Source organism: Rousettus aegyptiacus, unplaced genomic scaffold (assembly GCF_014176215.1).
Source record: "Rousettus aegyptiacus isolate mRouAeg1 unplaced genomic scaffold, mRouAeg1.p scaffold_m13_p_3, whole genome shotgun sequence".
Taxonomy (NCBI): Eukaryota; Metazoa; Chordata; class Mammalia; order Chiroptera; family Pteropodidae; genus Rousettus; species Rousettus aegyptiacus.
Genome location: NW_023416306.1, coordinates 4,349,776 through 4,377,649, shown reverse-complemented (window position 1 = coordinate 4,377,649; position 27,874 = coordinate 4,349,776). Strand labels below are relative to the sequence as shown.

The 27,874-nt window shown below is 52.3% G+C and overlaps 2 protein-coding genes across 2 annotated transcripts; both read left to right on the top strand.

Annotated features, from left to right (window-relative positions):
- The first annotated feature begins 8 nt into the window (after nucleotides 1-8).
- PRDM12 (PR/SET domain 12) lies at nucleotides 9-12,798 on the top strand. Its single transcript, XM_016133944.2, has 5 exons — nucleotides 9-231; nucleotides 2,001-2,191; nucleotides 3,577-3,732; nucleotides 10,817-10,928; nucleotides 12,383-12,798. The coding sequence occupies exons 1-5, from the start codon at nucleotides 9-11 to the stop codon at nucleotides 12,796-12,798; spliced, it is 1,098 nt and encodes a 365-aa protein (XP_015989430.2).
- Nucleotides 12,799-17,332: 4,534 nt separating this feature from the next.
- On the top strand, nucleotides 17,333-25,937 carry EXOSC2 (exosome component 2). The gene is made up of 9 exons (XM_016133841.2): nucleotides 17,333-17,476; nucleotides 18,747-18,848; nucleotides 20,393-20,438; nucleotides 20,656-20,745; nucleotides 21,729-21,794; nucleotides 22,224-22,292; nucleotides 23,404-23,580; nucleotides 24,479-24,607; nucleotides 25,151-25,937. The coding sequence occupies exons 1-9, from the start codon at nucleotides 17,355-17,357 to the stop codon at nucleotides 25,229-25,231; spliced, it is 882 nt and encodes a 293-aa protein (XP_015989327.1). The 5' UTR covers nucleotides 17,333-17,354; the 3' UTR covers nucleotides 25,232-25,937.
- The last annotated feature ends 1,937 nt before the right edge of the window (nucleotides 25,938-27,874 follow it).

The window sequence follows — 27,874 nt, the reverse complement described above, 5'->3', positions numbered from 1 at the left end:
GGACGCCCATGATGGGCTCCGTGCTCCCGGCCGAGGCCCTGGTGCTCAAGACGGGGCTGAAGGCGCCGGGACTGGCGCTGGCCGAGGTCATCACCTCCGACATCCTGCACAGCTTCCTGTACGGGCGCTGGCGCAACGTGCTGGGCGAGCAGCTCTTCGAGGACAAGAACCACCACGCCAGCCCCAAGACAGCCTTCACCGCCGAGGTCCTGGCGCAGTCCTTCTCCGGCGGTGAGTCGCGCCGTCGGGGCCGGGCGCCTCCCCTCCTGTCCGCGGCCCTTGCTTCCCGGCCCTGCGGCGCGCCGGCCGCGGCGATGCTCGATGCTCGGGGCGCTGAAGCCGCTCGCGCCACCTGCGGCGTTCCGGGCGCTCCGCGTGCCTCAGTTTCCCGTAAGCCGAACCGGGGCGGCGCGGGGGTGGGGTGGGAGGATAGCTCCGCACCCCGCGGCTCAGAGAAGGATCGCGATGTCCAGGCTGCCGGCCCGCAGCCCCCGCCCCCCCGCCCTCACCCCTTTGAGGAGGCCGGTTCCCGGCATTGAGAGCCTTACTAGGCGTGTAATAGCAGTTGACTCAAAAAGAAGGGGTTTTAAATTCATTTAGTTAACTTGGGCTTGACCCGCGAAAGTTCCCACTTAAACCAAGAACTTTAAAAGGCAGCGGGGGCCGGGGAGGGGGCGGAGGGCGGGCGGGCAGAAGAGAGAGAAAGCCGCGGAGAGAGGGAGAGACAGAGAGAGCGAGAAAAGTTTCTTTTCTTTAAGATGTCTCAAGTTCTTATTCCTCATTCATCAACCGGCGAACAATGTCTTCCCCCGGGGCCGGCATCTCTGCGCGTCGCCCTCTCTTCCCCCTTTGCGATGTCTGTTCCTCTCTTAATTTACCGTGCAGACTAATTCCACTTCCATTCACGCTATGTCAACCATCTAATCCCCCCTTTTTGTAAGGGGGATTCCTCGGCCCCTTTTAAACAAGTCCCCTCGGCATTGAGCTACAATTTACTGCTACAGCATTCTTCCAGGGCTAATGAATTTAGAATTAGCAATTTCTTTCGAATGGAGCCGAATGAATGCGATCACTTTAACAGCGTGACAAATTGCCGGGCCCCGCCGCAATGGACACCGTTTAACCCCCCTTTCAGCCAGCCGCTCGCCGGGTATTTTCCCAGGTAGCTTAGAGGGGAACCTTGTAAGACATGGAGGCCGCCCCTGTGAGCCTCAGGGCTCCCGCCCCCGCTGCCGGGTCTGGCTAGGGGACCCCCGGGGGAGGTGGGCTGCCCCCACTCTTCCCTGCCCTGAGAAGCAACTTCAAGGCTTGCCTGGGTCCCGGTCGGGCGCTGCCTTTCCCGGCACTGTGAATCCTGGGTGCGCAGAGCGACCCAGGCGCGCCCTGGGTCACATAGGGAGAGCCCGATTTGGCTCACCGTGACCCAAGTTTGTTTTGAGCCTCTGTGGCCTCTCAGCCCGAGGTCCGTTCCCAGCACTGCCAGCCTGCCCCGGGAGCAGGGCTTCCCCGAAAGAAGTCAGAGCCCCGCATCGTGCCGCGTCCCGGATCTTCCGACCTTGCCCTGTGCTCAGTGCGGACGCGCAATGATCTCCAAGTGAACAGGCGAAGGGCCCAGATCGTGGCTGGGCAAAGAGCCTCAGCTGGGCCGGCACCTCCTAATGGGAGTTGGCCTCAGTTTGCCCATTTGTGAAACCACTCACAGCAGTCAGCTCAGTAATTATTAAACTTTTCTGGGAAGGAAAGCAGTGGGAATTGTGGGGGCTTTGAGAATTTGTGGAGAGACTGAAAAAAAAAAAAAACCCTCCCAGAAATGAGCCCCAATGGATCGCTTTCGAAGGCATAGAGGGTCCCCCGGTTGCAAACAGAGAACACTCCGGCCGCGGAACCTCCACACCCCCCACTCCCCTGCACACACAGGGCGTGACTTCCCGGCTTAGGGTGTGTCAGCTGGGCAGAACGGATCCTCCTCGGGCTCTGACCCAGTTCCCCTGCGGCCACAGAGGTGCAGAAGCTGTCCAGCCTGGTGCTGCCGGCAGAGGTGATCATCGCGCAGAGCTCCATCCCAGGCGAGGGCCTCGGCATCTTCTCCAAGACGTGGATCAAGGCAGGCACGGAGATGGGCCCCTTTACTGGCCGAGTCATCGCCCCCGAGCACGTGGACATCTGCAAGAACAACAATCTCATGTGGGAGGTAGGCTGGGGGGCGGGGGGGGGGGGTTGGGGTCGGAGCTGGCCGCCCTGGCCTCCCGCTGTTCCTGGCTTCCACCCCACCCCTGCCGCTCCCTGAGGCCAGGACCCTTCGCCGCTGGATCCCTGGGGTTTTCTCCCAACACGCTCCCCAACGTTGTTGTTAGGAAAAAAATCCGACCCTTTTTCCTCTGGCCAACTCTAGGGAATACAACTGTTGTTGGACCCACTTCACACAGGGGACAAGTGAGACCCAAAGAGGCCATGTCACTTGCCTAAGGTCCCACCTAGTACTGGGAGCATCTCTCAGCCGCCTGCGTTTTTTTCCCACCCCACCCCCAGGCAGCAGCATGGGGAGCCCCTCGAAGCCAGCCCTGGCCCGCGGGTGAGAGTGGCTGGAATGGGGAGTGACGGGAGCCTGGCTTCCCGGGAGTCCGCCTCTGCACCCTGGCAGAATAATGCCATCGGAAGTGCTTCCGGATGAACGGGCACCGAGTCGGCTCCCTGAGTGGGGGGCCTGCATTCCTCCAGAATATCTCACAGCCCCATGAGTTCTCATGTCCATGTTACAGAAGGAAACCGACGTTCAGAGAGGCTTCCATCCCAGGCTTTCTGATTCTCCTCCCCACACACAGTGCCAGGTGCCCGGGAGGCACCTGGTGTGAAACCGCTCCCGAAGCACTTCCTCCTCTTGGGGCTTTCACCTTACAGAGGCCAAGCTAGGCCACCCTCTTCCTAATCTCATTTCCCCTCCCCTCAGCGGGCTCCGTCCCACAGCTTCCACCTGGTAGACCCTGGAGGAGCCCAATGTGACAAATACCGCACCTGGTCAAAGGAGCGAAAGGAAAGGAATGGTGGGATGGCCCAGAGGCCTCACCTCCTCCCTCCCCCGAGGCCCAGGCTAGTGGCTACTTTCTCCGCTTGGGTTAGGAAGTTGGGGTCTAGTTCGCAGCTCCCTGAAGGGGCTTAGGCCAGGCCAGGTGCCACGGTGAGCCAGCCTTACCTCTCCAGGCTCCTCTGTCCCCTCTGTGATTTTGGCCACTGCTCTCTGCTGCTCTGGGAAGTACCCTGCGTCCCCAGAGAACTAGCTGGATGCCACTTTGTCCAGTGAGTGATCCCTAGGAGTCCCTTTTCTTCCGGGACCCTAGAGACTGACCCCACCGTGGGCCACTTCTAGCTGGCTGGCCTCAGGCGAACCACTGCTCTGAGCCTCCCTTTCCTCAGCTGGAGAACCAAGACGATAAGATCTGTGTCTGCTTCATGGGGCTGTTGTGAGGATGGAGAGAGAGTGTGTGTTTGGATGTGCCTGGCGTGGGGCCCGGACCTGGCCACAGCTGGCACAGCTGACACAGCCCTGCCTCACCTGGTCCCTGATTCACCTGCTCCCAGGTGTTCAATGAAGATGGCACCGTGCGCTATTTTATCGACGCCAGCCAGGAGGACCACCGGAGCTGGATGACCTACATCAAGTGCGCGCGTAACGAGCAGGAGCAGAACCTGGAGGTGGTCCAGATCGGCACCAGCATCTTCTACAAGGCCATCGAGGTGCGTGTGTGCGCGCTGTCGTCCGCTGGGGGTGATGTGCAGGCTCGTTCTCTGCTGTAGATCAGGAAGGATGGAACCTTTGACTCTGTGCCATTACGAATGTCCTGGCACCTCAACAGTGAGCTCCCCAGGTGTCAGCTGGGGCTGTCCTGGGTTTCGGAAGCCACAGACCCGGGGCGAGACACGGAAGGCGGCCCGGGGAAAGCGTTCGGGTGGGAGAGGGGGCGTCGCGTCTGCGCCGGTTTAGCTGTGCGCTGTCCCTCGTTCTGCACGCGTGGGACGCTGATGACGTGTGCATCCCGACTCTCGTCTCGGTCATCGCATCCCGATCGCTCACGCTGTCAGCCTTCTCCCGGACACGGTGCATGCATCAGCCCATTGAATCCTCAAGTGTTTAATGCATGAGAGAGGACTCTGCAATTCGCTACCGTTTTCAGACGAGGAAACCAGGTCTCAGTTGGCGGCAGGGAGATTCGGAAGCCCTCAGAGGGCATCGGGGGCAGCGTTAACACTGCCGCCTGTGCTGGGGAAAGCTTCTCGGAGGAGAGAGGAAGGGAGAGACAGCAGACGCACACATCACATCCTGCGGTGGGGCGCAGAGGAGCTAAGCCAGGCCTGGGGCATGCGAAGGTTCTTCGGGAGGATGTGAAGGAGGTGTTTCCGGTAGGGAGACGAGCTCATTGGGGAGGAGCTGGTGGCGAGCTGAATGGTGGTAGCTGAGGAGGGCCACCCCGTTGGGACCTTCTCTGGACAGTGACCCTTAGCAGGAAATTCGCTCAGTGTCTGGCCCAGGCGGGGGCAAGCTGCCTGGCTTCCCTGTGGCAGGTTGTCGGGGAGCACAGTGCAAGGGGAGTCGGGCCGTTCCCCGCCCCGTACTCGACTGGACCCCATGCTTCTTTTTGCTTATGGGGAGAGCCACAGCGTCCCTTGGGGTGGGGCTGGGCTTGGCTGAATTTTGGGAGCCGTCTGAAGGATCCTTCCCAGAGTCAGAGAATGACTTCTTAGTCCATGCTCCATTTTCTCCCTGGGACTCAGAGCCTCAAGCCTTTCCAGGGTCCAATGGGCACTGGGGCCTGGAGGCTTCTGGGACTTGAGGTCCAGTCGTCCCTGAATAACCAGGCCCCGGGGGATCTCCTAGGGGCGACGGCAAAATGAACTTTGCCTGGGCCTTGGTGTGGCCAGGGAATGGGTCCCAGTCGAGGGGTGCAGGGACCCTGGGAGGACCAGGACGTGGAGGCCGAGCATTCCTGGATTGGGGTTCAAGTGAGGTGGGTGAGCGTGGAGCTGTGTGTGTGACGGTCACACTGACGGTGGCCCACAGAGGTGGTTCCCGTGATGATCCAGCTAGGCTGACGCCCCGTGGGAGCAAGGGTTCCCCATCGGACATCCTGGAATCGTCCTCGGGGGTGGCCGAACCCCCGTTCTAACAGAGAGCACCCTCCCAGATCCTCACCCCCTCTCACCCTCACACACACACTTTCGCACACGTACGCTGCTCCTCAGCCATCCTGATACAGACGAGCCGGGGGACGAGGGCTCACGCCGTCCGTCCCACGCAGACACGCGCTCGCAGGAGACAGCGTGTGTGGCAGAGGGGCTCCCGCGGGGGCTGGGTCTCATCTCATCTCAGAAAACATTCATAGACGTTTACACGGAAAGGCAGAGTCAGACGGCATGGCGGCCGAAGCGGATCTCTAAGGAAGGAGAGCGTATGCGTTTTAAAAAGTCATCTACGTTTGATCAGGGATCTAAACCGAAAAGAGAAGATCAGGAAAAAAAATCCTATCACGTATGATGTTGATGGCTAGATAGCACCAATGTGGCCATTAGTGCTTTGACGGCGTTAGCAGAAGGGACTGTTTGAGGGAGGGACAAGGAAACACGAAAAGTCACCCATTTTATTTTTATTAAGTGAAGCTGGGCACAGTTTTTGTGGTGGCAGTGTTCTCAAGCCGGGTCGCAATGTCAGATCCACCGACCAGACTAACCGTGTGTCCAGGCGTGTGTGACCACCGTGCCGGCGGGCTGAGGCCAGAGCTCACGCGGCCCTTCTAGGCTCGGCCAGGAGAAAGTGCTGCTCCCGGGCCATTCCCCGGATGCCTCTGGAATAAAGTCGGCTCGTTGCTGTGTGCGTGGGGGAGAGTCAGCCAGGGTGCGGGGCCTCTGCGGGATCCCTTTCCTTAAGCTTCTTGTCAGTTTCGGAACTATGTATATATTTCATGACAGTGACCCATGCCTGGCCAAACACATGGGAAGGGATGTTTTTATTCAGTAAATGAAATATGCTATCACTGCTCTAAACTTTTCCATGATTATAAAATGACAGCCCTCCAAACAGAAGCAAGGGCGATGGGGTTTCACGGCCGCTAGCCGGTGGCCTGTCCCCAGGCCGGCTTTGCATCTGGTTGGATGTACCAGCATGTTATCCCCGGGGCACCTCCTTGCTCGCTTCAACCAGGAGAATTTACTGTAACCTCAGGTGTTTAAAAAAACAACACTTCTAGAAAGTGCCCAGCCCCTAGCAAGTGGGTGCTGAATGTTGAATGAACAATTCTTTTTTCGGGCGATTGCGGCTAGGTGGAAAGGAGAAGCCCGGGACCTGGTTTTCCTAGGGACACAAGCCCAGCCCTGCACGAGCAAGACCTGGGACTCCAGAACTCAGCTCAAGGAATGGACGTAGGAATAAGATTTGAAAGCTCTGGATTTGGGAACTGGGAAGAAAATTCCCAGTCTTTCCCCTCATTTTTTTTTTTTTTTTTTTTTTGTAAAATACTGCGTCCTGAAATGTGGGCTTTTTCCCTTTCACTACCTTTTTTTCTCTCTCTCCTTTCGGGCAGTTGAGCTCTTTATTTTTTTTTTTCTTCCCCCCGGAGCCCCATAGTGCCGTTTCTCCTTTTCTTGGCTCTACGAGGACAAACACCATTTTCCTTCGATTTTGCTCATTGGTGGACGTAGTTAAGGTGCTCCGATTAGCAATAAGGCCACCGTCCGTGGAACACGCGCCTCGTGCCAGCACCCAGCTAAGGGGCTGAGCCACTTTTTTTTAGAAATAACAACGCTCTCGGCCCTGCGAGGCGCTCTATCACTGTCCCCACTTTAATGACGATGAAACCAGGCTTCAGGGACACAGGGAGGAGGTTGCCGAGCTGTGATTCGAACCCAGGCCTGTCTGACCCCAGAGCAGAACGCTTGGTCACCGTGCCGCGGGGCCTCCCTCGCCAATATCTATTTGCTGGAACTCTATTAATTGGCGTGTCGGGACATCTGTGGTACAATGGAAATTGATATTCGTCCAGATGACGCTGAGATCCTTCTAGACTAGGGCTTCTGCACCACCGGGGGAAGGGGCGGGCAGCAGAGTCTCCTGGGAGCGTGGTCAATAGCGTGACATGAATTTCTATTAGGAAAACAAACCCAAAACCCCGTTGTCTCAATTTATAATAAAAATTCAGAAACAGGGCAGGACAACACTTGTGGGCTGACAGAGAAGGGAAATAAGCATTTGTTGAGAGATTGCGTGATTTGTCAGCGAAAGACTCAGGCGCTGATACTTCCCTCTGAGTCTTGGTGATGTGGGTTATAGGCTATGGGGCTCGGTGTCTTTGGGAATTGCTTGGTTTATTGCATGTCCTGAGCCAGTCCCGGATCCCCAGTAAAGTGAATGAACAGTTGATTCTGGTCGTCTGAGCCCCACTGCAGAGCCCCCAGACAGGCTGGTGTGTTGGCCGTAAAGAAACAGCACTCGTGAGGGGCCTGCAGGGGACTGTGGCCGTTCTTTGCTCTTAGGTGATCTGCTGGAGGGACCCTGGGGGCCTCTGACGCTAGTCCCGGGATTTCAGGGTCTCGTGGTCTCGATCTCTGGGTCGTTGCATGAAGGGTGCACAGGAGCAAGCAGAGACAAGAGGTCTGGGCCAGCGGCTGCCACCGGCTTCCCAGGGCTCTGAAGGGCTGAGAGAGACTCCGGTTCCCGGCCTCCGGCAGGTGAGGCTGCCTTCCCCGGTGCCACCTTGAGAGCTGGTGGCTTCTCACTGTCTGGGGATATGTGTCATTCTCAATTCCAATAGGTTCTACTTAAGAGATTTTCTTTCTTTCAAAAATACTTTTTAAAATGAAAGTAATATATGCTCATTATTTTTTTTTTTAAGTCGGAGGCATCATGTAGAAAATGGAAATCACTCTGCTCTGTCAGGCTGCTCCCCATCGACATTAAATCAGCATTTTTTAATAGTTTCAAAATGACCAACTCTTCTGGGAAAAGACACACAGAAAACTGGCCATACTGGCTGGGCATTCGGAGTGGGAGAGTTACTTTTCATTCTCTACCCGTTTACGCGTTTATATGTTTTTGTCTACGTGTCCACATCACTATTTTAATTTTCTAAAATTAATTAGTAAAGTTAATTTTAGTACATTTTTTAAATGTTTGTAAATAAACGACTCACCCTTCTATTGAAACAGTCAACATGGAAGCTCTTCTTTAAAAAAAAGAATATTCCTAATAACCATTTGGATAGTAATTTCGGATTTTGTGCCGTCTCAGACCTTTTCGGCTCCTCATTCCTCATCACTATTTTTGTTGTTGTTATACTTACCTTATATATAATAATTGTTGTTAATTAAAATTAAGAGGCCGGCATCGACTCAGGCAATTGATTTCTGGTGCTCGAGTCTGGAGTGGAGATGCAGCTCAGGACGACGCGGGCCTGGGGCTGGCGGAGCCATTCATTCCTTCCTCGTCTGTGCTCTCGGGGCCCAGACGGGGCTGGGAAGCTCTCACGTGGGGCTGGTGTCCTCGGGATGTGTGCGCTCTTGTAGGACAGGGAAGAAGGCAAAGCTGAGGATCATTCTAAGCTTTAATGGTACCAGGGGCCCTGTGCCACACAGTGTAGGCTCAGCGGGATGACTGTGGGGCCCGGTGGGCCAGGGATCGCTGCCTGCTTCTCTGAGAGGTCGGTGAGCTCGGGGAGAATCGTATCAAGCTCTCCTGTGTATTGATTGAGCAAAGAGCTCGGCGCGCATGGCTCCACTGAACCCCAATGAGCACCCAGTGAGGCCGGGGCAATGGCGCTGTCCCTGCTTTATGGTTGAGGAAACTGAGGCCCAGAGAAACACGAGGTAACTTGTCCGAGGTCACATGCTCAATAACAGGTGGGGAGCCTGAGGGGACCCCAACATGGCCTGAGCTCGAACCCTCTGCAGTACCGTTGAAGCCAGGGGTTAGGACATGTCGAAGGTGACTTACAATCGGAGGCGTAGAGTTATGGGATGTTGAGGATCCCCAGCCTCCTCGTTTGAGGCAAAGTGGCTTGCCTCAGGTCACCCAGGGACCTGGTGTCCAGGACCCATTTGTACTGCTTGGAGAGTGGCTTCGTTCATGATGAATTTATCTGAAATATTTTAGTTCCATCCTCCCCTTTTCTTAGGGACTCACAAAACCTCTCTCTTTGCCACCTCCTCTCCAGCAGGGCCTCCGGCTCTGACCTGCTGGCCTCCCGGACAGCGGCCGAGACTGTGAATGGCCAAAGAGGCCTCGAGGGCTCTCACTGTGGTGCCTGCTTTCTTTGAGGCGCTGCCTAATCTTGTTTGGGTTCGGAGACTGCACTTGGTTTTTTCCTTATTTACTCCGTCGGTCTGAGCTGGCATGACACCCTCTGCCTGGCTTCTCGTCACTCACTGGCTCTGATGCTTGATCTGATGCGCCATGGGCTGGGTGGCCTGTTGAGAAGGGGCACGGTGACCCCTGCCTGTGTCATAGGAGGATCTCGGTCACCTGGGACCCCTCCTACTTTCCTCTCCCACCCCGCCTCTCTCCACCTTCCTTTCGGGCAGCAGGGCTGGCTGTGATGGTCTGCGAGTGTTCCTGGCTCTGAGTGGAGGAAGAAAGGTGTGGTGAACAGAAGCTTCTGAGTATGGTGGGGTGTGCGGGCTAGAACCAAACAGGAGGGGCGGCGCCCCTGTGAGCACGGAGGCCAAGGGAGGGTCCTGCACTGGGGTGACTTCGGACTCCCTTACGTGGAATCCCATGTGATCTTTTGGGCTTCAGTAAGAGAGCACTCAGCTGTCGCCCGTGAGTGTCCAGCTCTCTCCAGGCAAATCGGAGAGTGACCACCAGGGTGGATGCAAAAGCCAGGTCTTCCGGGATTCAGGCCTAGGGAGGGCGATGGGCCACGCCTGTTCTCATCTGCCCTAGCTGGCTGAAGGTTCCCCACTCGGAAGGAGTAACTGGCTTTCAGCACAAGCCCCCGGGATGTCCTGGGGTGTGGCGCATACGGGCAACCCCACCTCAGGAGCAGGCCTTCCACATCCGCCCTGGGATCGTCGCTGCAAAATCCTCCCTCCCAACGGCCTCCGCCATGTTCCTGGGGCAGGTCCTCCCCTGGGAGCAGCAGAACCCCGTCACCACTTGTAAAGTTCCCCACCATAGACCTGGGACGTGGTAAAGTGGATTCTATTTCAGGCAGTGAGCGCATCCCAGGGTTGCTTGGGGCGGAGGCGTTCGCCGACCTGGATGCTTCTTTTTGGCCGCGCGCATGGACTCGTGCAGAGCCCCGTGATGAGCAGAGAAGGATGTGGGAGGTGCTGCTGCCTTGTGGGTGCTTTGGATGAGAGCTGTTTCCAGAACATTACCAGGCAGGGTGTAACCACAGGCGCCCCCCTGGGAACACCCGGCCCAGCCCTGCAGACCTGAGGGCTGGCTGACTCTCGTACTCCTTGGTAAGAAAAAAATAGTTTTCTAGCTTCTGAGTTTCCCGTTACTTTTGCTTGTGCAAGCCTTCGGTTCTGTTGTCATCAGCTCGGGGCCACTTGCGTGGCCAGGAGGCAGCTCTGTTCCCAATGGCAGAGCTGGGATGGAGGTGGTGAGAAGCCTAGATGGGGAAAGCAGAGCAGGGCACCCCAGGGTCGCCCGTGTTTGTGCAGCTCGCGGGGGACGGCTTGGAAGAAATGGACTCAAAAGTGGCTTTCTCAGGGCTGACACTGGAGCCACATCTCCTGGCTGTGAGGGGGTGCGCAGAGAGCCCTGCCTCTCACCCCCGCCCCCACCCCTGCCTGCTGCCTCCCTGACCTCTCCCCTCCTCCCGCGCAGATGATCCCTCCAGACCAGGAGCTGCTGGTGTGGTACGGGAACTCACACAACACCTTCCTGGGGATCCCCGGTGTGCCCGGGCTAGAGGAGGAGCAGAAAAAGAATAAACATGGTAGGTATTCTCCATGAGGCCACGATGACAAAGGACCCGTGGGACCCAGAGAGTGCTGGGGTGAGGGGCAGAGAGACTCCTGGCCTCCAGGGACCCTGGCTCAACCTCCAGCACCTTCGAGCTCATGGAACCTACTGGTTCGAGGAGGCCGATGCCTCTGGAGCCACCACCGTGGCCCAGGAATGGGCGGAAGGCAGTCCTCCCGTTTTCTGGCCAGAACAGACTAGGGGCTGGTGATGGTGGCCGGGTGCGTGAGAGAGGCAGGAGGAGCGAGGGCCCAGCATCCCGGTCCAGTACTGCTGTGCAGTCTTGGGAATGACTCCATGACTCAGTTTCCCCATCTTGTAAGGAAAGAGGGTGGGCCAGTCTCTCTTAGCTCCCTTCCAGCTCTGATGCTCTGCCTCTCCCTGCCCTGTCCCTGCGGCTGGCCTGGCACAGAGCAGGCGCTCAGTGTAAACCCAACGAGCGCAGGCCGGCAGAGCGCCTGGAACTGTGATATGGGGACGCTGATCGTGACAGAGGCCACTTGCTCGAGACCTCTTTTTGCGCCAAGTATTGGGCTAAACCTTTTTAAGGTATTATCCTACTTGGGTCCTCAGAAAACCCTTGTGAAATTTGACTACCCTTATTTTTAGAGGACGGTCCCGAGGTTCGTGGATTACTCTTACTGAGCCCTTGCTCTGCGGCTAATGTTCATAAACGATCATTTCGCTGATCCTTACAGCAGGCTTTGGGCGGTGACGCTATTATTAACCCCATTTCAGGGCTGAGGAACGTGAGGCGCAGTTTCCTGATAGTAAGCACCCAGTAAATATTTGTGGGGTGAATAAATGAAAAGGCTTCTTAAAATTAAATGTATTGGGGTGACATTGGTTAATATAATTATATAGGTTTCAAGTGGACAATTCTAAAATACGTCCTCTGTATGTTGCATTGTGTGTTTGAAAGAGTTTTTTTTGGGGGGGGGAGTAGGGGTTATAATAGTTACTTCCACTTATGAAAAGCTACCGTAAGCCAGGCACTTCCCATGCATGGGCTAAGGCAGGTAAAGAGTTCCGCACAGAGTCACCTTCAATAGATGCCAGCTTTGCGTGATCAAATCCCGCAGTCCTGCAAAGAGAGCCCCAGCAGGCTGAAGTAGGCTCTCATGTCACCGATGAGAAAGTTGAACCTAGCTGAGGCTGTCTCTGAAGTCTCACAGCGTAGTCTGGAGTCCAGCTCCTCTCTGACCCCAAGCCAGGGCCCTTGCTGCCCCTCCCAACCCCTGCCAGCGCCCCCCATCAGTCGATCAGAGGCGGGGGCGGGGTGGGGGGACCGTGGGAGGAGCTTGCGCGTGGGGGACGGCTGGGGTGCTGGCCCCGGCAGCGGGATTCTAACGCGGCTGCTCTCTCCCCCCCCTTCTCCGCCTGCCCCTCGGCCCGGCTGCCCCTCCCCGGCCGCGCCCTCCTGGCCAGAGGACTTCCACCCCGCGGACTCCGCGGCGGGCACCGCGGGCCGCATGCGCTGCGTCATCTGCCACCGCGGCTTCAACTCGCGCAGCAACCTGCGCTCGCACATGCGCATCCACACGCTGGACAAGCCCTTCGTGTGCCGCTTCTGCAACCGCCGCTTCAGCCAGTCGTCCACGCTGCGCAACCACGTGCGCCTGCACACGGGCGAGCGCCCCTACAAGTGCCAGGTGTGCCAGAGCGCCTACTCGCAGCTGGCCGGCCTGCGCGCGCACCAGAAGAGCGCGCGCCACCGGCCGCCCAGCGCCGCGCTGCAGGCGCACTCGCCCGCTCTGCCCGCGCCGCACGCGCCCGCGCTCGCCGCCGCCGCCGCCGCGGCCGCCGCCGCCGCCGCGCACCACCTGCCCGCCATGGTCCTGTGAGCGCCGCGCCCGCCGCGCGCCTCCCAGTCCTCGGCGCCGCCGCGCGCGGCTGCTCCCTCTTCGGACTGGACCTCCGGGCCGGATGCGGTCGGGGGAGGGCCCCAGGAGTGACGCCCCCCCCCCGGGGCCCTCTTCACCCCGTTTGGCAGATGAGGACACTGCGGACGAGGTCCCTTTCTTGGGCCACCCAACTGGTTGTCCCTGCTCGGCCACCTCCTCTTGGGAGGCGAGGTCCCCATCCCCGGCCTAACCTCCAAGTCTCCATCCTACTGTCCAGCCGACCACCCAGGCTGGTATCCCCCTCGTGGGTGGCGGGAGAGGGGACTAAAAGTCTCCGAGCGCCCTCAGCGCGGGAAGGGGGTTGCCACCTCCCCTGTGTAGAGCTGGGTATTGGGAATGGAGGAAAGTGACGTCCCTGTCCCAGCGTACGGCCTGGCGTACGCCCATCCGTCTCCTCATCCAGCCTCTTGGAACTGGTGTCCCGCAGTGTCCGGCATCACGGACACAACCTGCTCTGCCCTGTCGGGGGTCCTTCTCTCCTGCAGACCCCCCTCCTCCCCGCCGCCGAGCCCGGCTCCCTGGGGATGCTTGAGGCACGAATACTTTGCAGTGTTTGAGAGTGAAAGGCAAAACGGAAATCCACTGTGGGGCCCGGGGCAAAGCTCTGCCCTTCTTTGGGCCTCAGTTTCCCCTTTCCCTATCTATAAAATGAGTTGGACTTAGGACCCTCCCCTTCAGCTTGGTCGTCATGCCTGGGAAGGGCAAGTTTCCCTGCCCGTCCTCGCCGCACTCCAGCAAGGGGAGGGCCAGACTGTCCTGTCTGCAGGGAAAGCGCTTCCAAGTGGTGCGGGTTTGGGGGGGGAGGAGCGCCCTTCCCGCCCACACTCTCCCTCCTTCCCGGTTTTCCCAAACTCCGGCCCTGGGCGCCCTCTGGTGTCTTCTCTCCCACTTTGCAGTCAGAATTTCCGTAGGGCGTTTTGTAAGATAAACTATAATATTAATGAAAAGTGTAAAATGTATAGAGTTTTCAAGAAACTGTGTTCTGCTTCCAGAAAACGGTCACTTTAACTTTGTAAATATTTATCTAAAATGATATTTACAAAACTGTGATATATATTATTTGATTGTATATGTATAACTGTAAATACATTTGTACCTCTCTTGTATTCTAAAATAAAAATTACTTGGAACATTTATCACTTAGCATCTGAAGAGGTCGACACTTTTGTCTGCATGAACAAGAAATGCGGAAAGTGCCTAGAAGCTGAGGAAGGGGGCAGGAGGAGTCGTTCCGTTTACTGGTTGTGCCATCTGTAAGGAAAATTCTTTCTGTCACAACAGGGCTGTCAGCTCCCAAAGAGATGGGCACAGTGCAAAGCAACCAGGGACCTCAGAGGGGGCTGGACAGAGTCCTTCTGCTTTCCATGTGACGCTGAACTATCAGTACCCCACTTCGTCACTTCCTCCACGTTGTTACATTTTTTTAAAAAATTAATTTTCATGGACAACTTGAAGAAATTCAAAAGCCAATGGGGGCAGGCCAAGATGGCCCCCAAGTGCCCTCCCAACACCTAGAACTTCCAGATGTTCTGGTCAGTCACCCATTCCAGACCCTCGTTGGGGAGGACCAAAGAGCGGGGACGCCATCAACGCAGGGCCGGGTCCTGGCTCTTCCCCCTCAGAGGAGGTGTAACAGCGGAATGTGAGTTCACACCTGTGCCCCAGCACATGCCATCCATTAGGGTGTCGCTCTTCCAGCCCACTGGCTACCTCAGGCTTCTCTGTGCATCCTCATCTATCTGTGTGTGTGCGCGCGCACACACACACGGACCCGGGGGAAGAGCATTCCATGCAGAGAGCACCAAAAGCACACAGATCCTGGGGTGGTGACGAGACTGGTAACGGAACCAAGAGGAGACCAGTACTTAAGGGAGCCAATCAGGAAGCAAGTGAGGTCAGAGACAAGCAGGGGCTGCAATGATGAGTTTGGATTTTTTTTCTTAGTGTAAGGGAAGCTGCCAGAAGCCTTCTAAGCAGGAGAGTGGTTTAAATTGATCTGTTTTAAAAGCTCCCTCTGGCTGCTGTAAGGAGGAGATTGGGAGGTAGGAGAAGCAAACGCAGAATTAGGGTGATGAGCTAGGAGGTGATGCCTGGCGAGAGATGAGGTTGAACGGCTTGGGGCGGTGGCCCTGAAGATGCACAGATGGGGAGGTAGATGGATGTGGGGGGAATCTTAATCGCCATTAAGACCACGTAGGCAATTAAAATACATGCTCAGGCTTCGGGACCCCACCTTTGTAGAACCCCACTGCTTAGTCAGGGCTCAAGAATCTTTGTTTCTAACAAGCTCCTCTGGGATGTGCGCTCTGTTCGCGGGCACCTGCTTGTTTCCATGGTGTGAAGAGGCAGGTGTGATGCAGAGAGAGGAGCACTGGCGGGGAGTCTGGAGTCTTGGGTTCTACTCCCAGTCGCAGGTCTGTTGTTGGGACTCAGCGGCCCCAGACAACCATCAGGGATACCAACGCCTACCTCAAAAATGAGCTGAGTGCGAGGACTAAGTAACGTAATGTTTGTGCAGCACTTGGCAAAGCACCAGGCCTTCCAGAAGTGTTGATAAAGGGCGCAGGCACCGGGGTAAAGCAGGTGCAGGTGGCCGAAGTATTGGCCCTGCCACCAACTGGCATGGCAATTCTAGTCCTTTTTGGGCCTCAGTTTCCCTCTCTATAAGCGAGTACCTGCAATGGACCGAATGTTTTCTGTTTCCCCAAAATTTATATATCGAAATTCTACCCCCCCCCCCAAGGTGATGGTATTAGAAGGTGGGGGCCTTCGGGAGGTGATTAGATGATCATGAATGTGATTAGTGCTCCTATAAAAAGACACCCCAGAGAGCTTCCTCGCCCCTTAGACCATGTGAGGACACAGAAGACTGCTATCTGTGGACCAGGAGGTGAGCCCTCACCAGACACCAAATCTCACAGTGCTTTGATCTTGGACTTTACAGCCTTCAAAAAGGTGAGATATAAATTATTGGTGTCTATAGGCCACCCAGTTCAACGGTATTTTGTTATAGCAGCCCTAAGGGACTAAAACGGTGTCTGTAATCCCATTGTGACAGGCTCTGTAAACTTGAGTGCTATGAGAATGGGAGGGGTTAAGGCTAAGTCTCTCCCTCCCGGGATGAAACTGGATGATGTCAAGACTACACCCCACTTGGTTTGGGGGCATTCCCAGGCCTAGCTCGCTAGCTGACCAGGCTATGCTGGCTCAAAGGACACCACTGCCCTCTTATGGTCGGAGCCAGAATCAACGCATGGACCCTTCTCATACTTCCTTGGTTTCTCACATTTTTCAGACAGGGAAGTGGGCCAGTGTCTGACCCGCCCACTTACCTGGCGACCTATGGGCACTAGAATTGATATCATCTGCTGCCTGGCAGGATCGTCTTTTTTTTGACAAATGTAGTCATGGACTTTGCTGAGGTGAAAGAAATGCTGTCTTTTTGGAGATTTATCAAACAATTGGTCTGATGGATCTTCAGGAGGCGGTGGGCCTGATGTTGTGAACACAGCGTGTGGGGCTGATGCAAGTCATTTCATTTAACCCGTGTGCACGAAGAATTATCATCTCCAATTTCCTGAGGTTGAAACTTAGTTCGTTGTGACCATTATAAATCATGTGGGGCAAGGGCAAGAGAGGGGGCAGTGGGGGTGGGGAGAAGGGACAAGAGAAATAGTCCTGTTAACCAGGACATGGAAATAAAGCCACGTAGATCTGTCCACCACTGACCCCTGAGAACAGCTCCTGGCACACAGAGGGCGCTCAGTGCACTGTATGAGGAAATACGAGCGAAAGTCTTTGTATTATGTCTGCACTTGCCTTTCCTACTAAATATACCTGCTTTGCAAGGTTTGAGTATTTTCTTAGATGGTTTCTTGCTTTTACAAGAGAAATATTAGCGTCAATCAGCTCACTTAGAAATTATTGTGAAAGAACGGAGCGAGCACCCCGGCAGTTTGAGGGTACGGGTAATGATTGGTGCTGAACTAGCACCCATGGGATGGCTGTAATGTCAAACTGGCGGTACTAGGAACAGCAAGAAAAGGGGCTCTCCTTTTTGTCCAAATAGTGTTTTCTGTAGCTCTCACCTCCTGACCCTCTTAAGCTCGCTATACAAAAACAACAGATTTTAGCACCTTAGAGCTGCAAGGAAACCCAGAGGTCCCTTTCTCAATTATCTCTAACCTTGGTAAACAATAAATGGGATGACGACTACGAGACAACTTTGGCAAAAAGTCAAACACCCCGCAACATGAGACTTTATCCCACAGGTGCGTACTTTCTCGCAGTAAAAATGGCAATTAGCCTCCCTCAGTCCCTCGTGCTAACCCAGTGGTTGCCGATAGTCGTCATGGCCGCCAGACCGTGAGTTCCCATTGGCGGCTGTTCTGAGGCCCCGCCCTCTGCCCCGCCCCCTGCGCGGAGGCCCGGAATTGCGGAGCCGGATATCGCGGCCCTCGGTCGGACTGCGCCTGCGCAAGTCATTTCGCGCCAAGATGGCGATGGAGATGAGGCTTCCCGTCGCTCGTAAGCCTCTTAGCGACAGCCTGGGCCGTGAGAGTAAGAAGCACCTGGTGGTGCCCGGGGACACGATCACTACGGACACGGGCTTCATGCGGTACGTGGGGACCTGGGGGCTCGGCGGCCACAGAGGCAGTCGCAGGGCTCTGCACGTGGCCTGCCGGCCGAAACTGGGCCTCTGTCCCCTTGTGTCAAAGCCCCCGCGAGCCCCAGGGCACATCTCCAGAGCATCCCAGTCGCCTGGTTTCCGAGGCCTCGGGCTTCTACTCCCTACATCTGTGTGTCCCCGTCTGCGTTTGTTTCGGCCCCTTGAAACATTCCTCTCTCGATCTCTGGTGGCCGTGATTCTTGGGTCCTCTGCCTGAGGCCCAGTTCTCTGAGCTTTCCTTGCTGGAGACCTGGAAAACTGTCGGAGGGGTTAGCAGCAGGGGCCTTAATGGGGACGGTGAGCGTTCCTGACGTGGCTTTTTCCAGGTGCACGGTTTTGTAATCGGTACCTATTTGGGTTTAGGACAAACAAGTCTATCGTGCTACATGCACTCAATATACACTGAGTAGTGCAGTACGTTGTAGTTAAGAGGGCAGGCCCTTGAGTCAGACAGTTTGGGTTTTAGTCCTGCTGCTATCTATCACATTACCTCTCCAAGGTCAGTTTCCTGGAAATAACAGTAACTAAGAGGATAGTGAGGATTCAATGCGATAATAATTAAGAAGCAAAACCCACCACTGTATCACCATCATAGATAAACACTATTGGTATTTCAGCCTTTTTGAGGGAGGGGACACATAGGTACATAATAGAGGGGTACAACATTTACAGAACTTTTTAACCTTTTAGGTTGAGGTTTTGGGATCCTAGAAAATCTTAAGATTTTGTCATTCATTCACACATTAACATATTTGTATTAGATATCGTTTGGGTACAACTCTTAACAAAGTGGAAGTGACTGTCCTGGTGGAGTTTATATTCTAACAGGGAGAGACACATAATAAACAAAACAAACAAATAATTTGTCCAGACTGTTTGGTGATAATTGCAGTGGAAAAAATTAAAAGTCCGGCAGGGTAAGTGGAATGTGGTTGGGAATATGGCGACGGTGGTGGCAGCAGGAGGGTGACTATTTTTTTAAATGGGACAGTCCATGTAGGCCTAATGGAGAAAGTGACATTTGTGTAGATGAGTAAGACAAGGGAGATGTCCAGGTACTCTCTAGGGAAGGAGTGTCCAAGGCAGAAAAAGTAACCAGCACAAAAGCCAGGCTCTGAGGCAAGAGAAGCCTGTCAGATTGAGGAGTACATTGTTCTGGGTGGAAGTGGTCATCGCAGGTGTTAACCCTAGTGTCCTTTGTATCGTCCTTTTGCAACAGGGGCCATGGGACTTACATGGGGGAAGAGAAACTCATTGCATCTGTGGCTGGCTCTGTGGAGAGAGTAAACAAGTTGATCTGTGTGAAAGCTTTGAAAACCAGGTGAGAACACAAGGTGTGTATTCTTTCTTGTGGCATCCATGTTGGCACAACCAGGGCTTTTTCTGCCCCACCCTCCTCCCCACACACACCTGTGTGCCCTGTCATTCTGCAGGTCTGCGATTTGGAACACATATCGATGACTGTAGGTACATGCGGGCTCCAAAAGCTTTCTCCACATTACTTGAACTCTGCAAGCCTTTGTTACCTCCTCTGTGAAATGAGGATAATATCACGACCTACCTCATAGGGTTTTCATTAGAATTCATTGAAAAGGTGCATATAAAGTACTTAGCACAGGGCCTACTACCTAGAAGGGCTCAGTAAAGGTTAGTTCCAGAAAGGATGCCAGTGGGCTTGGAACCACGTGAACAAGGAAGAGTAGGAGCAGATACAGGCAGAGAGCTGAGATGGGTGGATGGCCTGCCTTGTAGCCCTGATAAGCGGTTTGACTTCTGCTTGTGTAATCTTGGCTACTGTCGAGGGCGGGGAGGTCGAAGGTGGACAGGATCAGGCTTATGGAGACAGATTAGGGGTCTCTTTTCATCACCTGAAAGGATGGTGGCTTGGACTAAGGCGGTAGCAGTAGAAGTGGAGAGTAGTGATGACTTCTGCATGTATTTTGTGTTCTGAGTGTTTTTATCTTGGAAGAGTGTTGGCTTTTATATTCGTTGATATTTTCTAAATATGGGACCATGTATGCGTAGAGATAGTTTTACTTCTTCCTTTCCAGTTCGGATGCCTTTTCCGTGCAGTTTGAAGGTAGAGCCAGTAGGACCTGCTGCCAGCTTTGTCCTGGAGCATGGGGTTGGGGGGGGCAGTGACATCTCAAGGGCTCCTGAGGACTCCAAGGTTTTGAGCAGTTGAGAAACTGGAGGGATGGAGTTGCCTTTCACTGAAATCGTGTGGATGGGGACAGGGTCACCTTGTGCAGAAGAGGGTGGGGGGCTGTTGGGACACTTTGTTAAATTAGTCGTGTAAATGGAGATGTTGCCTAGCCAGCAGTTGACTAGAGTCTGGAATTTAGGTTTTTAACTCCTTTAAGTTCGATGAGGTCACAAAGAGGTGAGCGTGGGCTGAAAAGAGAAGAGAGCCAAAAACTGGGCCTTCTGCATGGAACACATGTTGTTAGAGTTGGGATGAGAAACCAGTAAAGGGGCCCGAGATGGGCAGACAGTGAGGGGGGACGCTGAGTAGACTGGGTGGTGTCCTCTCTCCATCTCCTTTCTACCCCCGTGGCTGACACAAACCCATCTGTGTTCTAGAGCCCACCCGACAACATTCCGTGCTGCTTATTGCCATGTACTTAACAAAATAGAGATTCAGGCTTAAGGAATTACTTAAAATTATTTTGGAATAATTAACGGAGACTTTATACATGTAAGAACGTTTAAAGTGGTCAGTTCCCAAGAATAAGTACAAACAGCATAGTTCTGTGAATTTACTAAATGTGGTGCCTGATCAGGGTCCTCGTCTTGTTTCACTGAAATCTCAAAGGGTGCTTCGTTTCATAATAAAGTCTTTTCACCTTTTGTTTTATCTTTCAGATATAATGGCGAAGTAGGAGACATTGTAGTGGGGAGAATCACAGAGGTAAAGTCAGTATCAGATTGGTTTTTACAAGTAAAAGCAAGCTGGTGATGTGATGAATGGGATAGTCATTCCATATGTAGTATGTGAACGAAGAAGCATCCATTGCATTTGGCTCATGCGTGTGACCCTTTGAGGTGAACACCTGGCTTGTTACATTGGGATTACTGGTCACTTACGGTGTGAGGGCTGTGTCCAGGTGTGGAATTTCTGTTTGTAGGTTCAACAGAAGAGGTGGAAGGTGGAGACCAACTCTAGGCTGGATTCAGTCTTGCTTCTTTCGTCCATGAACCTTCCCGGAGGAGAGCTGGTGAGGGGCTAGGACCGTGTAGTTTGCTGTCGAGGGCTCTGGGGTCCTCTGGTCCACCAGAGAGCTCTGCGTTACACTACTCCTGTGTGTCTGTGTGAGGTTTGCTGCCCTGATGTACTTGTGGGCTTTTCACTTGGCCCAGGCCTCCCAACACAGGCAGCAGTGGTGCGTGGTAAGATCTGCAGTGTCCATGGGGAAGAATACCAAAAGGGAGTTGGGGAGAGAGCTCTCGTGCTTGGTGCTGATAATTTTCCTTTTTCGGGTGCATCAGCTTTGCACGGACGTGTTCCTTGGAAAGGTGTGTTTAGTTGCCATGAATTGAGTGGCGTTTGGTTATTTTAGACAATTGCAGCAGGGAAGCTGCAGCTTTTCGTAAGATGCCACAGTTCCCCTTTACCTCCAGCCCAGCACATATTCACAGGCTCACTGTGCTCAGTTCTGCGGAGGATGCAAGGCAGAGGAGGTGTGCTTGAGTTCCTGAAAGCTCACAGACAAGCAAGGGGGTATGCGGTAACATCCAGACACCTGGCAGTCGAAGAATAAACAAGCGTGTGATTGTACAGAAGGGTTCATTTCAGTGAGAGAAGCTCATAGGAAAGATGGGCATTGGGATGCAGGATGGACAGAATTTCACTGATGAACCCAGGATGTCTGAGATCAAGGGCAGTGGATAAGCAAAGATAACCGGCAGGCCGGAGGTGGAGTGTGGAGGGCCGCCACGGAAGCTAAGTGTGGAAAGCAGGCTGGGCCAGCTGGGAGGGCTTTGAGTATCGCGGAAGGAGTTTGAGTCTTATTCAGAGGAAGGAGAGAAGCAGTGCGAAGGTCTAAGTGGTTACCATTCATTTCCTTGAGTGGCACAGGTCACCCGCTCCAGTGTTTAAATATCGTGGCTGGCTTCAGAGAACTCAAGAGGAAGTGAACGAGAAAGGTGGAGAGAGATCTTTCTGTAGGATCCGACTTAAGTAACGTTATCTCTGTTTCAGAGGAGAAGATCTGCAGAAGATGAGCTGGCGATGAGAGGTTTCTTACAGGAAGGAGACCTTATCAGCGTATCCTGCACCTTGCACGCCAGCATCTTCATGCTCTCTGTGGAGCTGGGCGATGGGCTTAGAGCGTATGTCTCTGACAGGAGAAACGTAATCTTTGCAGGGATCTGAGCCTAGATCAGGTGTCAGAGGCCCTGCTGCAGCCCTTCTCCATCTCCTTGATTCAGGCTGACTGCCCAGCTCTCATTCAGACCTAACACAGCTGAGTGATTTCTTCAGGTGTTGGGACTTATGGTGGCCCGTGCTTTAAGCTAGACTCAAATATTCTTAATGATAATTTTATATCAAGATATTCAATGACAACCAGGATGTCCTCTGGGTCCAGGACTGCCAAATGGGGCTGTTGGGGGTAGGAGGAAAAGCTGGCGAGGTGGGGCTGGGGACAAAGGGGAAGCAGATGACATGTATATGTTCCTTCATCGCCGTGGCCAGGCTGAGGTGCAGGCGGTGTTCTCTGACGGGGCTGTCTCTCTGCACACGAGGAGTCTAAAGTACGGAAAAGTAAGTTGGGCTGTCGTGCTCCTGTTCGCCGACCGACACTTCAGATCCATTTTTGAATCCCCAAAGTGTTCTGGAACTCTGACCCAAAGAAGCCCCGAGTTAAGTATTATGGGCCGGCCTCCCACGGACAGACTCATTCCCAGGGTCAGGGGCCAGGAGCGTTGTCACAGATGGCAGCTTTTATCCTCTACTGAGGAGGCTCCTGTGAGGGGTCCCTGTGACCCTGTCCCAAGGCCCTGCTCTGCTCCCTCCCAGTGGGCTCTAGGGCCAGGCCGAGAGGCAGCCTGGGAACCAGGGAGGTCATGGCCTGATGAGCCAGGATGTCTCAGCCGTTAGCCAGATGTCCAATCAATAAAATGGCTGTTTCAGCTAGGAAAGATAGTTTGTCACTTGAGGTTTGAAATAAAATTTCACTGCTTATAAGAGGTTACATTACTGAGGCCATTTTTGAAGTGACAGCGTTACTTCTTAAAACAGGTTAGAATTTATTAGTCTCTCAGCTTTCTCTGAACTTTTTCATTTTCTGAGTGGAACAAAAACCTTACTGTCATGGAGTGGCTACGGCCAACCACATTCATGTCCTTGAGTAGGAGGTGGAGCGGCAGCACTGTGTGCTGTCCCATCAGGCCTTGGGGCTGCAGACCCTCCCTCAGCCGGATGTAGAATTTGAGCTGTCCTGCTAGAACCAGGGATCAGTTCGTAGCCATCCCTTGGCTGGTCCCCTTGCTCAGTGGCACACATCTCATGGGCAAATAGGTGGTCAGGGTCAAGGTGGAACAGAACAGTTGTCAGCCTATGAGAGGCTCAAGCCCAGGCCCTCGTTGGCTCCAGCTTCTCTGACAGCCAGCGCACCGGCCCTGGACAAGAACGTGATGATTGCAAAGGACAGTGGTACAGAGGATGCTGAAAGGCACCTTCTGCTGGGATGTGTCAGCAACCAGTGCATCCAGAAGTTCTGTGTGACTGAATATGCATGTGCAGATGGGTGACCAGCAGTTATCAACAGGAAGGACCCCGGTTCCACTATAACTGGGACACATACTCTGTAATCTCCTTTCCACTCCCCTCCCGATGAGCCTCCCATGACTGAATTCATGGTGCATCTCTCCAGCTAGGTCAGGGTGTTTTGGTCCAGGTTTCCCCGTCCCTGGTCAAACGGCAGAAAACTCACTTCCACGACTTGCCCTGTGGCGCCTCAGTGATTCTGGGTAACAATGGCTTCATCTGGATCTACCCTACACCTGAGCAGAAAGAGGAGGATGCGGGGGGCTTCACTGCAAACCTGGAGGTGAGTGACACCGTGGCATCGTCGCCGTGGAGTGGGGCGCAGGCTCTGCTCTGCCTCTGGTGGCTGCTTTCTGACTGTTGCTGTACTCTGGGTTAGTTTGAATTTGTTTTGTTTTTAATTTTTATTGTGAAATATATGTACAAAATGAATGTTATGTTTATATATATTTTAAATAATAATAAAACTACTTCCCATGTCCTCACAGCCAGGCTTAAGAAACAGTAACTTGACGTCTCCGATTACATTCTTACTTCCAGATAAGGAGCATTCTTTTTTAAAAAAGTTTTATCACGAATGTTTCTAAATATTTTTAAAATTTGTATTTCCGCTATTTATATAGATTAAATCATGTTGTAGGTATTCTAATGATCTGTTTTTAAGTTTTATTTTTCAGTTAAAGTTGACATTCAGTATATTATTTCCAGGTGTACAGCGTGGTGATTAGACATTAATGTAACTTACAAAGTCATCCCCCTGATAAGTCTAGTACCATCTGACACCATACACAGTTATTACAATATTATTGACTCTATTCCCTGTGCCGTGCTTTACATCCCCACGACTGTTTTGTAACTGCCAATTTGTACTTAATTCCTACCCCTTTTTTGAGTTAGTCTGATTTCCCACTGGAGCGTGTCAGGAACATTACAGTAGTATTACCTTCTTTTGCTGAGGAGATGAGGTCGGCGACTGGTGGCAGAGTTGTGGGCAGTAACCAACAAGCCACTGAGAAGCCACCCTTTTTAATCTCCCTTGGAGTTAGTTGTTTCTTTGGTTTGGAGCCTCAGAGCATCTTGACTAGTTATAAATGATTTCTGTGGTTTGCTGCAACCGTTCATTTCTTTCTTGGTCCTGTTATGTATATTTCCCTCCTCTTTTCCTTTGCACCCCCCGGTAGCCTGTCTCTCTTGCTGATCGAGAGGTGATCTCCCGGCTTCGGAACTGTATCGTCTCGCTGGTAACTCAGAGGATGATGCTGTACGATACCAGCATCCTGTACTGCTATGAGGCATCTCTTCCACATCAGGTACCCTGCCCAGGGCTTCCCTTTCCCTCACTGAGCTGTGAGCAGCCATCACGTATTTAGGGGTTTGCTCTAGAGTTTCCCAGGGATGGCAAGCACATCTCCCAGATACCTTTCCCGTGTCCATCGGTAGGGGCCGATCTGGTGGACAGCTTTAATGAGCATCTGGTAGATCTCTCCCAAAGATACTTGTAATATTCTCAACGTCTCATGTTAGTCTGAAGGTTTGTGGAGGATAAAAGTGTCAGGTGGACTAGTGTATGACGGTGACCCCCTGGACTTCATCTTTCCCATTCCAGTTTCAGCTCTCTTTTTAGAGAATGCCAGAGTAATATCTTTGTTCTTGTCAGCTACACCCTAGAGAACCTTACTGATTCATTAAGCTGGTTCTAGCAGATCATACCTTCTAATCCTTAGCCTCTGAGCAATGAAAGGCATATAGAAGGTGTGTGTTAATCAGGCCTGGTATCTGCATTTGCCTTTGCTTGATGGTCTGCTTGTGGTTGGTTTCTTTTCTGAACAAACGCCTTTTCCTTTCTTTTTTAGATTAAAGACATCTTAAAGCCAGAAATAATGGAGGAAATTGTGATGGAAACCCGCCAGAGACTTTTAGAACAGGAGGGATAGAGAGAAGCATGTGGAGGACAGGACCATGTGTACCTGTCTGGAGTGGTTTCCTGCAAGGAAGAATCTGATTTGTGGTCCCTGTGTGTGGCTCAGCAAAGACCCAGGGTGAGGAAACACATAGGACCCATGTCAGACTGCCTCCAGCCCACAGACCTTTCTTAGTTTGAAGGCAAAGCCTGGGAGAGGTGAACTGCGCTGCTGGCCCCTTGGGCTGCCTGCAGATCCCCAACACTGGGGTGGTTTGGGGTCTTTAAAAGCTCACGGTGTTCCAGCCGAGTGGACTCCCATCCTGGAATAAAACGGAGAATCTTTTGTCTTCTATTCACCATCAATTCACAAGGCATGATGCCCCCATGAAATTGCCCCTATAAAAAACATGGCCTTCCTGACCCCCAAATTGTCTCCTTTGGCTTCCATTCCCACCTCCTCTACAGCACAAGGACGACATTGGAAATATAGTTGGTAAAGTTAATCCAGCAGTCAAGTGGAAGCATAGTTAACCAAGCAGACTTTTGTTTGGCTGAAATTCTTTCCCATTGCATGTTCCTTCTAGTGATAGATTCAGGTATATCCATACCAGGCTGCCTTAATCTGTACTGCCTTTGCGGGTGCTTTGTAAGTAGCTGAATTATTGTAATAGGATGAATGTTTTGAGTGGTCTGATAAACATGAAATTAAAGAAAAATTGGCAATGGGAAAAGAAAAGCAGGTTTCTTCCTATACTTGAAGTAGTAAATGCATTAACTTTTGAATAATTCAGGGTTAAAAGATAAAACCAAGATGCTGAAGTTCACACTGAGAAATGCCAGGATCCCTATGCATTGGTTTTTCTGATGTCTAAAAAATGGTGCCCTGATTTAGGTTTTGGGAAAAAAAATTTAAAGGCACTCTATGAAGTACAGTTTTTACTTAACATGTGGTGAACTTTTTTTTTTACACATACACAAATGTGGCATTAACATCACTGTTTCTGTTCTTGCATTCTCTGTAATAGTTGCGAGCTGAGTACAGTCAAAGGAGGGCTAAATTCTTCTGCTCTCCTTGGGTCGCCTAGTAAAGCTTAAACCTAGGACAGTGTCAATGGTAGGAATGCTGAACACTGCATTTGACAATTTTGCAATATAGCTTGGCTTTTTTTGTTGTTAAATGGTGTAATTCTTTATAATGTTACTCAATAGACAATTTTTTCTCTCACTCTTTTTCTGTCCCAAATGTATCAGCCATTTTGAGGTGTTTCAGCAGACAACTGAAAATTCTGTAGGCTATATTGCAGTTTTAGATTTGTTAACCTGCGATATTTTCAAGAACACGTGGCAGGCCATGTATCTCTTGAGAGAGGGGGATGAATGGTAAAGGAGGGGAGCCTGAATCCCTGGTTTGGTTTGCTTTTGACTAGGGTCCTATGTAAGCTTGTTGAAAGCTGTCCTTCTCACGTGGTCTCTCCCAGGCTGCCAACCTGTGCTGTCCATTCAGCTTCTGCTGAACGGTGGTGCCTACTAAGTGGCAATAACTAAGGTTTGAAAACACCTTTCAATGATTATTTTCTGTGGCTCACTAGAGGGCGCCCTTGTTAAGTGTATTCCAGCAGGTAAAAAAATGGAATGAACTGAATGGAATGACAGTTCAATTACACTAGTACTGAATCCCTTTAGCAAATTTATTAAAGGACAGAATTAGACTGAAATGAGTCACTAATGAAAAGAATAACGACATAAGGGATTTATTCAATATTTGGAAACAATTCTGACTCAGGCATATGCTAGGCTCTAGATTCTAGTTTAAGTCCTCAAAAGTATCATTCTACAGTGTTATACAGGAAGTAGTAAAGTATAGTGCATTTCTAGAAATACAGTCTGGCCGTGGGCTCACCCGAAATTAGAAAACGGTGGAAGTAGAAAAATGGAGATTTGGGATAAGTGTTCGGATCAAGTGCATCTGGTTTTTATCCTCAGTTCTATGAAGCATAATTTCAACCTTTAATTGTGAAATCCAAACAAGATCTTATTTGTTTCTCATGATAACCTTGTAAAGTTGGTGGGTATGACCCCCCACTTGTAAGTGAAGAAAGCAATTCAGAGAATTAAAGTGACTGGATGAAGCCTATTAGTAACTGTGAAATAGGTCTCGGCTCTAGAGAGGTATCAAGCAATCCTTCAGTCTATGGCCATGCCACTGTGAACATGCCCTATCTCGCCTGATCTCAGAAGCTAAGCAGGACCGGGCCTGGTTAGTATTTGGATGGGTGACCACCTAGGAGTATTAGGTGCTGTAGGCATAGAAAATTAAAAAGAACAATCCTTCAGAGAATGAGTTGGACTTCCTGTGAATGGCTATGGGTCTAGAAATTTTATTTCCAGCATTGAAACATACCTTGGATTGTTACTCATTTAGCTTGTTGCCTGTCTCTGTGTGCTCTGGGAGGACAAGTATGAGTTGTGCGTGCCTGTGCTCCCCCCCACCCTGTCCCCCATTGAATTCCAGCACCTAGAGCAGTGCTTGGCACAATAACTGCTTATCAAATATATATATATGTATATATATATATATATATACACACACATATATATATACACACACACACACACATATATTAGAGTTTCTGATTTGGTTGCTTCATTTTAAGCTAAGCTAGAGAATGAAGAT